This window comes from Cololabis saira, chromosome 3 (assembly GCF_033807715.1).
Source record: "Cololabis saira isolate AMF1-May2022 chromosome 3, fColSai1.1, whole genome shotgun sequence".
Taxonomy (NCBI): domain Eukaryota; kingdom Metazoa; phylum Chordata; class Actinopteri; order Beloniformes; family Belonidae; genus Cololabis; species Cololabis saira.
In genome coordinates, this window is record NC_084589.1 from 11,930,236 (window position 1) to 11,943,666 (window position 13,431).

General features: G+C 40.0%; 1 protein-coding gene across 3 annotated transcripts in view; it reads right to left on the reverse strand.

Annotated features, from left to right (window-relative positions):
• Window positions 1-13,431, reverse strand: part of usp45 (ubiquitin specific peptidase 45) — a 46,323-nt gene that overhangs the window by 8,426 nt on the left and 24,466 nt on the right. For all 3 annotated transcript variants that reach the window (XR_009770960.1, XM_061716106.1, XM_061716097.1), the window contains exons 7-9: window positions 12,337-12,432; window positions 12,000-12,130; window positions 3,683-3,770 (exon numbers count right to left, since the gene is read on the reverse strand). Coding sequence is in view for 2 of the 3 variants with exons in the window: in XM_061716106.1 (XP_061572090.1) it covers window positions 3,683-3,770; window positions 12,000-12,130; window positions 12,337-12,432 (315 nt within the window). In the remaining variant the exon portion in view is untranslated. The remainder of the gene's footprint in view (window positions 1-3,682; window positions 3,771-11,999; window positions 12,131-12,336; window positions 12,433-13,431) is intronic.

Below are 13,431 nucleotides of genomic sequence, written 5' to 3' on the forward strand. Positions count from 1 at the left end.
CACGCACAGCACTGGCTATTTAGGTCAGAGAGCCCCGGTAATCCCAGCCCGGCCAGTCTGCACCCCGCTCAGCCGGCAAAGTCAAACCAGGCTGTGGCTCGCCGACTAATTAATTACCAGTAACCCCCAGCATTCCTCTCTCTCTTGCCAGAGTAGCAGTGTGCACTGTCCCACACGGGCCGGGCTGCATGGGGGTGTGTGTGTGTGTGTGTGGGGGGGGGGTGAAGAGAGTTGCTGGTACGAGGGTGGAGGCGTAGATACTACACTGAAGACAGGGCAAAGAAGGCCAGTGCATGCCCTGAGAGGGAAATACCTACCATCTCAGCTAATTGGTGATAATTGACTGGGCTCATATTAGCATATTCACATCTCTGATACTAATGGCCAATCAACACAAACACTTAAGGCCTCCGATAGGTTAGTGACGCAACGAAAGACTACCAGTCTCTCACCGACACATACACAAAAGGACAGTATTTATCTGCATCTGTTTTAGATTTAAGTGACGACATAATTGAATTAACTGTTGGTTTGCAAAGTAATATTTATATAATTTAGTTTATTATTATTAATTATTATTATTATTATTATTATTATTATTATGTGTGAGAAAATATTCATCAACTACCCTCTGTTCTGTATTATATCTTGATAAGTAAATGAAGCTGAATAATGCATGAGCTCATTTAAAAATATTCAACACTGAAAACGCCACTGTATCCAAACTGTATAAACGAGTTCCTGAGTGAACGAGCAGAGGAGGCCAAACCCTCCCTCCTTACCTACTTGATTCAGCAGGGAGACAGACGTGTGTGTGTGTGTGTGTGTGTGTGTGTGTGTGTGTGTGTGTGTGTGTGTGTGTGTGTGTGTGTGTGTGTGTGTGTGTGTGTGTGTGTGTGTGTGAGGGTGGGAGGGGGCTGTGGGTGACCCTAAAGCACAATGGAACGGCCCTGGAGCTCATTCAGCAGCTGTGGGTTTCCCAAGAGCACACAATGACGCCGGTCCTGCCACTTGCAAGTCCCCTAAGTGGCACAACTGTTCGTGTTCACAAGTCTGAATAGAATCCGGGGATCCTAGCCTGTGGCCCCTCCTGGGCCTGAGGCTGACCACTAAACACACCCGTTAACTTCTCCTCCTTGGTTCACGTAGTCACTGGTGGGCTCTCCAAAGAGCCGCTGTGAGGTCTCTTAATTGCTCGGGAGGAGGGGGGGGGGGGGGTGTTGTTGCCAAAAGTATGGCATCATGAAAACATGAAAACCACTTACATTTGCAAACATGAACAGCATCGAATCGGAAAAAAAGACCAAATCTGACAGAAGAACAGCAGTATAAGGTAGTTTTAACTCAACTAATTTACCACTAACTTTATAATTCAGTTAAGATTTTGATGATCAGAAGAAGCTTAGCACTTTAGTTTGCTGGCATTTCTTCATTACATGGCTAAAATAAAGACAAGCTTAACTGTAAAGGCATATGCACACTACGAGACATGCAGGGCCACTTCTGGTCCCAGGACTATACCTATAAGCTATTCATCCGCCCCTCGTTCAGACTTGGTGTTAAACTACACGTGTAGCCACAGCTGCCCCGGGGCAGACCAACGGAAACATGGCAGGCGATCCGTGTCAGCGGCCTCTCCGACCACCACATTCACACGCCCAAGGACACAAAGACAGATGACTGGGGGACCGGGATTTGAACCGCCAATCCTTGGAATCATTGAATCCTGGGACGACCTGTTTGACCACCTGAGCCACTGCCCCCCCCTCCTTGTGTGTGAGGAGAGAACTGTTAAAGATACTAAATCAGAAAGTGAATTGACTGAAAAAAGTTTATTTAAAGCAACACAACGTAACTTTCAGCTTTTCTGAGTTTGGCGGCATCTTTTGGACAAAAGCGGTAGTGTTTTACCAGAAAGAACACTACGTTTCCCATGAGCACCAGCGCGTAGTGCAGGAAAACTCCTGTCCCGTCGCTGCATTTGTTTTGATGAGAGGAGACGGGACACTTTTCTGTTTCACCAAGTGAACAGACGGAACGCAAAAAAAAAGATGTTAAACTGCTGGAAAGGAACTGGAATTTACCGGGATACCTTAAACAAGGAAGCCAGGGAGCGGTATATGGAGAAAATAATGATTATTAATTATTATTAATTATAATAATAATTAATCCCTACTGAAGAGCCATGTGTTTCAATAAATTTGTATAATAGTACAACATACAGTACATGTTTTGTATTACTCTTACTTTTCTTTTCTTTTTTTTGACTGCTATATTATGCTGAAGAGGCTCCGAGGCGTGAGCAATATTTTGGTTTTCCTCGTGAGATAATTTTTTTCCTCTGCAGCTACAAATAAGAGTTAATATTTTTTCCTCAACAAACTAGTTTTATCTGAAGATTGGGGTTAATTGCACCGCAGAGAGCTGGCCAGCAACTGCGTTTAGCTGGCGAAGTGGGGAATAAAACCTGTGTTTTGATCCGACCCGTCTGTGTGAGTGTTTGTGGTTTAAGGCTGTTTATGGTTCTGCGTTAAATCGACGCAGAGCCTACGGCGTAGGGTACGGGGTAGGGTCTGCGTCGATTTAACGCAGAACCACAATTCAGGCTTTACTGTGTGGAAGGTGTTTGGTCGTTACAGCCGCGATCCAAAGCGAGCAGACGACTCTTTCACTCTTTTACTTTGTAATATCAGATACTTGGCCTGCGTGGTTCTGCCTCCGAGCAGGAAACCGTTGAAAAGTTAAACCATTAGGATCTTTTCCCCACGTCTGTTGTGTGGAGCTGCTGCAGCAGCAACGGGTTACCAGCTTCAGCGGAGCTGCGCTCCACGCTCCGCCCATTTTCGTCTCGACTGCGAATCGGGAAGGAGGGGGAAGTGACGTATGCCGTAAAGCAGTCAAAGTCGTAACGATTTGTAGTTTTTTAGTGTGGCAGGGTTCCTACCATGCTCCTCAAAGTTACATAGTGCCAGTGAAGGCGATACAGACCCCTCAGACCATGACAGAGGTTCATTAAACCTGTTGGAAGTTGATGTACCATCACAATGACTCTGGAAATATGATATTAAGGTGGAAAAGTTACGTAGTGTCGCTTTAAATCAAACCATCTTAAAGAAAATATCCAATTTTCCAAAAGAAGCCCAAGACACCAACATTTGTGACAAATGTGACCTTTATCATGCATAATACTACTAATAATAATGCATTTTATTTATAAAAGACACCTTTCATAAAACTCAAGGTCACTGTACAACATAAACTGTTAACAGAGGATAAAATACTTCCACCTCCAACTCGCATGTCCTGATCCTGATTTTTCCCCCTCTCTTATTTGCACTTAACACACTATGGAAACAATTCTGCTGCATGAAAACTCTTTATTCCTAGTGTCTTTAAAACAGCCTTCACAGATATAATATAGTACTTGCGGATGTGGTTTCACCAAATGTCCATCAGCAGACAAAGACATTCAGAACATACCAAAAGTACAGGAGGTGCTTTTATCCACAGTTGAAGGACATTTCTGTCACTACAAAACAAAATGTAAAAAAATAAAACTTCTGGCAAACGTCAGACTGTGACAAAAGATCCTCAAGAGCTCTCGCCTCAGAAAAAGGAAACAGAGCAAACACTGGTCTAACACTGTACATGTATGAACTGAGTGGGACGAGTGTAAACTCACTTTAGTTTCCTCCACTCGTATGGAGTCCAGTAAGTAGTGCAGAAGCTCCTGGCTGTCTTGTTGTTGGTAGCCCTTGAAGCGTGGAGCTCTGCAACCAAACAAAAACATATATATTCTTAAAAAAAAGTCAAAAACAACAGAAACAGGCTAAATTTAAGAAAGATCCTGAATGCTATTATAATACCACGACAAAGCTCTATGAGGAAAAAAAAAAGGGATGGGTTCAGAGGATGATAAAGAAGAAAGTAGAGGAATCTGTAGTTGTTACAGAAACACATTTGAGCAAGAGAGGCTCATTACTTCATATACAGTGTTTGAATTAACCTTGTCAAGAAAGCAAAACCAAAAGAGGCAAAGCTTATAAAGGGATATATGAAGGAAAAAAACAAGAGCGATGCTGTTGGGACTTCGTCCAGATGGAAAGCTCAGATAAAGAGCAATGTAGTTGGCTGTGGCGTTCTCAAAGGGTTCTCTGGCCCACCAACATACATGGCATGTACTGCTGGTTAGTGTGGGCAGCATTTGAGAAGGTTCATTTAGATCCAAGCTAGATTTCAGTCATTCCTGCACCCTGCTCCTTTCAGATGGGAGCGAGTGAAGACAAAGGCTTATTTTGTTGGCAAACAATACCAAACCATCTATTGAAATCAATAATAATACACCTACACAAAGAAAAAAAAACCCAGCTGAAAACGAACTAAATGTAAACAAAGGCGAACATCTACAGTGATCCTTTGTCAAGGTCTTTCCACAACTTTGTACTGCTGCAATAGTTAAATCCAGCCGGGCATCACAGCTCTCAGGTACATACTCCCTTTACTGTTTTAAATATGACCACATACATGTTGCAGACTTCAAGGCAGTCCAAACAAACTAACAAATACATACTGGTCATACTCCATGGATTCATTCAGCATGAATGAACCAACAAAAATACATAAACGTGACATTTTTAGAAATCAGAACAACCCACAGCTGATGCAGGTTTGTTTTTTTTGCCAATATGTTGGGCCATTTTTTTTTTCCAAACAAATTAAACAAATGGGCTTTAAAAGATAGTATCTAGTGCAGGGGTCGGCAACCCAAAATGTTGAAAGAGCCATATTGGACCAAAAAGACAAAAAACAAATATTTCTGGAGCCGCAAAAAATGAAAAGTCTTGTATAAGCTTTAGAATGAAGGCAACACATGCTGTGTGTTTCTATATTAGTTATAACTGGGGGAAGATTTTTTTTTCATTATGCACTTCAAGAAAAAAGTGGACATTTCGAGAAAAAAAGTCTAAATGTCGAGAAAAAAGTCGAAATGGGGATGAAAAAGTCAAAATTTTGAGAAAAAAGTCGAAATGTCAAGGAAAAAGTCAAAATTTTGAGGAAAAAAGTTGAAATGGCGAGATTAAAAAGGAAAGGAAAAAGGAAGAAAAAAAGAAAAAAAAGAAAAATAAAAAGGAAAAAAAGAAGAAAAAAAAGTAGAAAAAAGAAAAAAAGTAGAAAAAAAGAGAAAAAAAAGGAATAAAAAAAAGGAAAAAAAATTTAAAAAAAGAAGAAAAGAAGGTCAAACATTTTTAAAGAAGCTCCAGGGAGCCACTAGGGCGGCGCACTAGAGTCTGGGATCAAAGGAGCTGGTCACATTTTTGTCATCGCCAGACATGCCGGTTGATCGGCGAGATGTTGTCAGGCACCGGCTGTTGCCAATTAATGAAAAAAAAGAAAGGAGGAAAAAGAAACGGCCAATAATCCGCACAATAAAAACTATCAATCTCTACCTTTAATTTCCTTGACTCTATACAGGCAAAGCAGGCCGAACCTTCATCGTTACTCCCAGAGCAGTAAGAGCGAAGGCTCTCCTTGGGTTCTTCCCCTGGCCATCCACCGTGAAGCAGATGTGTGGACAGATGCCAGGGGCAGATGGGCAACTAGGGCTGGAGCCATGGCAACCTGTTGGGCTGGTTCAGCCACATAACCACAGGACAGGTCGGTCAAACACACACCGAGGAGAAGCCACCGAGAAAAGGCTGAGGACACTTGGAGGAGAGGGTGTCTGAACTCCTGTGGAGGTCAGGTCAAGATATTCATTTTCTGCCTCACTAAAGAAACATCATGTCTTCGTTTCTAACGTGTTTTGAATATGAATAACAGCCACAGATTCTTCAGCATACCTGAAACATATCACCTATAAATCACTTTTTTATCATCCTTGTGTAAGCACAACCTGGTTTATTTATTAAATAAATGCAAAAAATGCTACTTATAATCTTCTTGTTTCCTTTGAGAGGCATTAACTCGTACAAAAATTAAGGAATGGCAGGTGACGTACGTGAAAAACTGATTAAAACTAGTACATCTGAAGGAACCCAAACACCAAGATGTTCTCCGTCCTTTGTGTCATTTTTGTTGAGACACATGAAGAGGGAGGCGGACGCGTAGAGCTCATACGAGCCCTAACAGAAAAAAACAAGGTGAAGGAAGGGCTCGGCCCGCCAACGAGCCCTCCACAACGATCAAGAAAGGGAGAGATGTACACCAGATCTGAGAATGAACGTATGAGTGAGGAAAAGATGAGAAGACGGCCTGAGATGAAGAGGAAGTGAACAGCTAAGGCTGGGATGAGTGGGAATGAGAAGGTCTGGAAGCTCATCCCGGTGGAGAGAAGCAGAAGGGCCCTGTAGCTCTGCTCTCAATCTGGCCAATGCAAACAGCTGCGGTGCTAATACAATTAATAGCCGGATGAGTTAGTACCAGACACAAGGCCACACAAGCTCCCCCCCCGAACATACACGTATGAGCGGGACAAAGCACCCGCATACATGTCCAATAATCCACTCACTCTGTACTCGCACGCAGCCATGAAACGAAGAGATGGGAGTCCCTGATCTGCATTAGTCTATTAAAATGTTTTACATGAAAGAAAAAAAAACTGCCCTAAGAATAGAAGACTATTCTAAATATGTATAATGTTCAAGAAATAAATTCACATATAACTCTGGGGGTGATATATGACAACATTCCGACTCAAGTGTTTACTAGTATAACTTGTGACTACTACTGGAATTGCTAATTATTGATCTAAGAAATAATTATTAATCTCTAGATAACCCATTTCGTTTTCGTTTTCATTTTATTTTCTTATTTAAGTTTACATTCATTGCACTACTACTACTTTTTTGTTATGTCACTATATTAGTATCTTTTTATTTATTTAACATTTTTTTAAATTTTTATTATTATTATTTATTTTATTTGATTTATTTATTTATTTATTTGCTATTCCCAAAGGAAAATTAATGATGACATATGATATATATATATATAAAGAAACAAATTCACTTTCATAACAATAACTAATGATTCATCTAAAGCTGTCACCATTATTAAAAGCTAACCAGTTTTATGTTTCTTGTCAGAAACATAATAAATTGACAAAAATACCAGATTTAATCTTAATACAGTTTATTTCCCCCACATCAGAGCAATTCCTGCTTTTTTGCATTTATCCGGCAAAAGCTGTGCTAAAACTGAACAAAAGACGGAAACATTCTGTGAAGTTCTTACATACTGGTATGACTATTCACCAACGATTCAGCTGAGTTTTATTAAAATCATGATTTCTTCTCTCACGCTGGACTAATTAAACATTCTCTGCTACCGATAAAAATATTTGTGTTATCTATTCTTTTATACACATGATGTGCTAGTATACAGGTTTTAAATGCTGTATGTTAAACAAAGAAGAAACCAACATCCTCATTTCATGATTCCTTAAGTGTCAAGGTTGACTAAAATAAACTGATGTACAAAAGTTGAACCTTATGTTGGAGTTCAAACTTAAAAATATATGAACAAGCCAACACTTTAGGCATTTCGTGGCATCTCTAAACAAGAGCTTGTTCTTTAAAAGTGAGTGAAATGCATGTGTGTTGGTGTAGAAAGGTGTGCTGACAAGATACCAGCACTAGATGGAATTCATTGTTGTCTTCTGCTATTTCTATCAGGAATGAAAGACGCCTTACAAGGCTTACCTCTAAACAATGTTTGAAAGATGTGGGTATGCGGACATTTATTCACTGTAGATGGATAGAGAAGAGCGCCGGCATACTTTTCATGTTTGCAATACAAAAAAAAAAAAAAGAAAAAGTGCCCAGTGCCAGTCCTGCGAATTGAATCAGTCCTTGAAAGAAGCAGGTGTAGATGAATGCTTGTGTGTGGCTTTTTCTTCCAGCTCAGGTATTAGAGGGTGCTTCCGGAGACACAGATAGATGAAGCATTGATGAGCAAACGCTACTTTAAAATGTTGTAGTTCCTCAGACTCAACACAGATGGATGATGGACAAATACGTATGGGCTGGGGATCGATTCAAATATCAAGAATCGATTCGATTCCGATTCTTAAGATTCAGAATCGATTATCAAGATTTGATTCGATTCGGATATTGATTTGGGTTAGTGTTATTAAAACTGTTTTTTGAGCTGTTGCATGAATTATATGACTGTAGTTATGCAAAATATTAATACTAGTATTATATTGAGATTCAACAGCAAGTATTGGCAGCTAATGATGCTGTAAGGACCAATCAGCTCCCAGAATGCTGATAGAACTGCTTTCAGAAACATCGTGGGTCAGAATTATCAAAACAGATCCAGGGCAAACAGAGACGGATGAAATCGGTTTTAATTTTTCCCACATTCCGTTTTTATTTGTTCCATTTTCGGTCTATTTTGGTTTTTAATTTTTGAGAATTTGGTTTTTAGCATTTTTTGCAAATGTAACCCCAAGACAGTTTATAAAGTAATGAAATATAGACAATTTATGCAATTATAACTGAACACTTTAATGTTTTCATACCTTTAAACATATTTAAAGGCAAAAACATGGCACCAGTTATTCTCGTGTCCAACAAAACATTACTTTTTTGGGGATAAACAAAAAAATAACCAAAAGTTGTAATGTAATGATGAAAAAAAAAAATACATAAATAAATTTAAATTTTTTTTAAAAAAAATCGATCTTTAGACATATGAATCGACTTTTAGGAATTAATATGAGAATTGATTTAGAATTGGGAAATCGATTTTTTTCAACACAGGCCTACGTATGTGAATATATTTTTTTTTCCTCCCCCCTCCCCGTCTTGCCATTAATTACTGGCTCGCTGCTAACTATCTCTATGGCATGCTGGGTACAAGCTGCGACCCTCCCTGGCACCAGATAGAGAGTGGTGCTGACCACACAACAGACATACCCTGGCACCGGTCCGAACACAGATTAGAGCCCTTTCTCTGGCAGGAGGATGAGGAGGCTGTAGGGTACTCAGCTGCTTGTAAGTGAACACATGCACCAACACACACACACACACACACGGACGCACACAGTAAACCAAGCAGAGCCTCAGTGTTGGAGATAAACACTCAAACTGTCCTCGTTTGGAGCCAGAAAGCTTCAATAACCTGCTTGTCAACACAAACATACTGAGAAAGACAGTCAAAGGAAAAAAATGGAAAAGAGATGTCAGTCCTGACAGGTCAAGGGCAGACCCGGCGCTCTCGGAGAGAAAAGAGCCTGCAGCAGCAAGTGAGGATGGCAGCATGTTGCTGGAGTAAAGGTCGCCACAATGGAAAAGTATGCCCTGGTAATCAGAAGCAGTTCTTGACCTTTCCTTTTCACGTCAATGCTGCAGCTCTGAGAGAACGTAGACAACTGATAATGTGAAGGAGACTTATGAAAAAATAAAGGAAAGTGAGAGAGCTCAACATTAAACGAGACGTGCACACTTTGTGGATGTTTGAACAATTGCAAATATGAAAACAACTAAGCTTAAATTAAAACACGTTGCAAATATTTTCCTTTTATATTTAAGTCCAACATAAGACTGAAAAAAAATCCCAGCAAAACTGGAAATGCATTCATTACTGTTTAATTTATACCAGTTTCTATTGAACTGTTTAAACAAATAAGAAAGAAAATAACTGGAACCATGCTGAGGTCAATGCTAAAAGTGTAGAAGTGTTCACCACTCTGAGAGACTTCATGTCTCAACAATTTACAAATAACTCTTCTAAACCTTTAAGATTCAGATTTCTTAAAAAAAAAAAAGGGATAAGCTGGTAACCTCTTCGTTCAATACTTCAAGAGTTAATATATGATTCTACATGGGTGGAATAACACAAAACTTGCACATCTATGAAGGTGTCCTTAAAGTTAAACCATGCATACATGTTTCAGGTCTTTTTGACAACACAAGCCATGTAGATATGTTATTTTTTTAGATTTTAAGGTTTAAACCATTCCTATTTTTTAATCCTTTTAAAATGTAGTTATTTGTTTACTACCAATAATGTTAATATTGTTTTGTGGGGCATTTTTTTTGCAAAGAAGAACATTTTCTGTTTCAACACTTGATAATTTACAAGGATAAAAATGTATTCAAACAAACGTAATAAATGCATTCATTTTCTTCTGTTGCTGCTCAGCTCATAGTCACCAGTTCTTGAAATATATTTCTATATGAAGCCACACAAAAAAACCCTGAACTATTAAATTCTTGTTACTGATGGATTTTAGATCTATGTATTTTTCTGACATTGTCAGAGTTCTGACATTGAACTTTCCGTATGGAAATATTAAATGCATTTATTGGCTTTATTTTAAACAAACATGGCTGCTTATGCTTAAAGCCATATCTCTCTACTCAAATGCATGCTAGTGGAACAAATTGCCCCCATTAAAAGTAGACATATGAATGCATAAAGGTGTGGGCAATGCTTGATGTTTGAATGCACAATTGCCTGCATGTGTGTTTCAGGTTTCAGGTGTCAGGTGAGGTGGCATGTACACGTACATGCACTGAAAACACAAAAACACGTTCAGAGTCCTGTCTAATGACAGTAAAGTACCAGAGTAACTCAAAGCTGCACCAGGGATGTATCCAGTCATCCAAAATTAAAGGCCCTGGTCACCCACCTGCACTACTAAACAGTGAAGGACCACTGGCGTACACACAAACAGGGATGCAGCGTCCAACCAGCAGTGTACCATGCTCAAACAAGAAGTCAGTCGACCAAATGTTCAACCGTTCATAAAAGGTAACAAAATAAACGTTCACCCTACAAAAGCAGGCTGCGTCTGCCATTCACACAGCCCTGCCAGACCTTGATCTGGATCAAACACGACACAGGTGGGAGAGCACTGTGGCAAGTAGCAGAAGCCCTGCAAACAGCTAGCTGCTGTTATTATCAATGTATTGTTAATATCTGACATGGTATGTTGGCTTCAGGGTGTTTTGTGTATGTTGAGGTTGGATTGTGTGAAAGGCACGCAGCTGGGACCAGGTGTTAACTGGGTCCGGCTGGTTAATGATGTTCACCACCGCAGCAACGGGATGAAAGCAGCTGAAAGCCGAGGCTCTTGAATTGTAAACTGTTTTGCTGGTGATGGAAAATTGTGACAGTGACAACAGAGTCTGATGACTTCCCTGGCCCTGAGATCAAATATCTGACACAGCCTGGAACCTGAGGTCTGACGCTTGTTTTATACAAACCCCGTTCCAAGAAAAAGGTGGGGGGGAGGCGGGTTCTGTAATCAGACATGCTTTTGGGAAAAACAGACATTTGTTTCCTTTTTCCAAAGAGGGAAAAAAAAAAGTGTGTCGAGTGTGTTGCTGACATCAAATTCTGAAGTCTGATTATATTTTCCAAATACTCCAAAGTAGGTCAGTGAAGACACTGAAAATCACTTCCTTTCTACTTGTGTGTGTTAAACACGCACAAATGTACACATTACAGGTTAAATTTTTGGTGCAACATCATAGCTTTTCTGGAAGTGACATTTGTAGTAGTCACACACACACAAAATGGCTTTTTCAAATGTTTTCCAAAATAATATTAAATCTTTAGAGTTTAAGAGTATACGTTTTAAAAAAGAGAAATATTAAAAGAGTTCAACTTCCCTCTGAAAGAGAGAGATAGATGACTTTATTCATCCCCAAGTGGAATATTGCGTGTGTGTGTGTGTGTGTGTATATATATATATATATATATATATATATATATATACATACATATACACACATATACACACACACTCATGTATATGTATATAAAAAGTCTTCACACCTCTGTACGGGTTATAGGTCACATTAAAAGGTGGAAAAAGTTGTGAAATTATTTGTATTGCTGTAATTTTTTTTATATCATGAAAACCTGGCATTTGAACAGGGCAGGGGTGTGTAGAATTTTTATATCTACTGTATATGTGAAGAACGTGAGGCTCAGACGAGCGTGTGTCGACAGAGAGGAGGAAATGTCAGAGAGCGGGAGCTTACTTGTGGCAGAGCTGGTTGAAGAGGATTTTGGGGTTGACCGGGCCTTTCCCAGGCTCCTTCATGCTCTGCAGGAACAGAAACATGGCCGAGGTCAGAGGCTCTGGACCGGGCAGCGCAACCGTCAGCGGACTCTGGAAAATGAGGATGTGTTCACAAGCGTTATTCCCAAACTAGATAACGATGACAATTCTGTGAGATCGATAGGAAAAAAAATAGCAGTTCCTTATTTGAATTTGATTTCCAAAGTTCAAAAGAACACTGTATGTTCACAATGTATCTTTCTGTTATTGATTAAAACATTTAAGAAAAAAATGAAGGGGAAAGCGGAGCACGGTACCAAATTGGCGTCCGCAGGTGGACAGATCCTCAGCTTGTAACCTTTCTCCCTCACTTCCTGGATGAGGTCGATGAGCAGGTGCGTCTGGGACAGGTTCTGTTCACACAGAGGAAACAGTTGTTCTTAGCACACTATACTCATCTATTCTGCAAATGCATCAGACAAAGCCTCTAATTCACCACATACCCACATGTTGATACTCATCAAGGTCCAACAACAATTAGATTCACAAGACAACATTGCAACCAAACTTATGATCGTTAAGAGATGCAAAAAAGAAAAAGAAAAAAAAGAGAAAGAAATGTGTTGCTTTGCTTGTGGCCATTTAAAATGTTCAATTAAAACAGCTGTGCAAAACGATAAGTCCATTTTAGCAAGATTTGGGAACTTGTGGTGAGCTCATTATTCTGAAAGAGGCTTTCAAAATTATCTATGATCTGTGATTTTAAAACACAAAGGAGAGCCTTGGCAAAGAGGTGGCCTGAAGCAGTCATTGTCCCCACATGTTAGAGAAGCATCTTTTCCTTCTCTTTCAAGGGATATTTGTTTTGTCACATCCTGGCGATAAAGACTGTTGCTATGGAAAACACACAATGGAGCTGGCATTGTGAATGCAGACACAGCTCATCCTCTGACAATTATGTGTTTTCACCAAAAAGATTGCAATTTTCAAGGAGACAATACAGAGGGACAGAGATAGGGAGGGAAAAACATGTAAAGCACGCTCACTCGAATTTCAATCAACAAGGAAGACCCTGAGGGTGATTAACAAAATGCCAGAAAAAAACAGCTTCATTGTTGAGGAGGCATGTCAGTTTGCAGTCACCATGACATGACCAGAGAAAGACTGAGGAGGCTGTGTTGTGTTGTCGTCGACGCGCTTTGCACCAACTGAGTCCCACTCGTGTTTACGCAGGTAAACACGGCCGAGCCGGCGCTGTATTTGCTGCTACACTGAACGTACCAAACAAAATCACCTGTATGCACTCAGTCATTGTAGAACCGCATCACGTTTACCGGCGGCCGGATTCGGAACAGAAAGCATGTGATGAGTTTACACGCTCTGACACCTATAAAACAAATACAAACCCTATT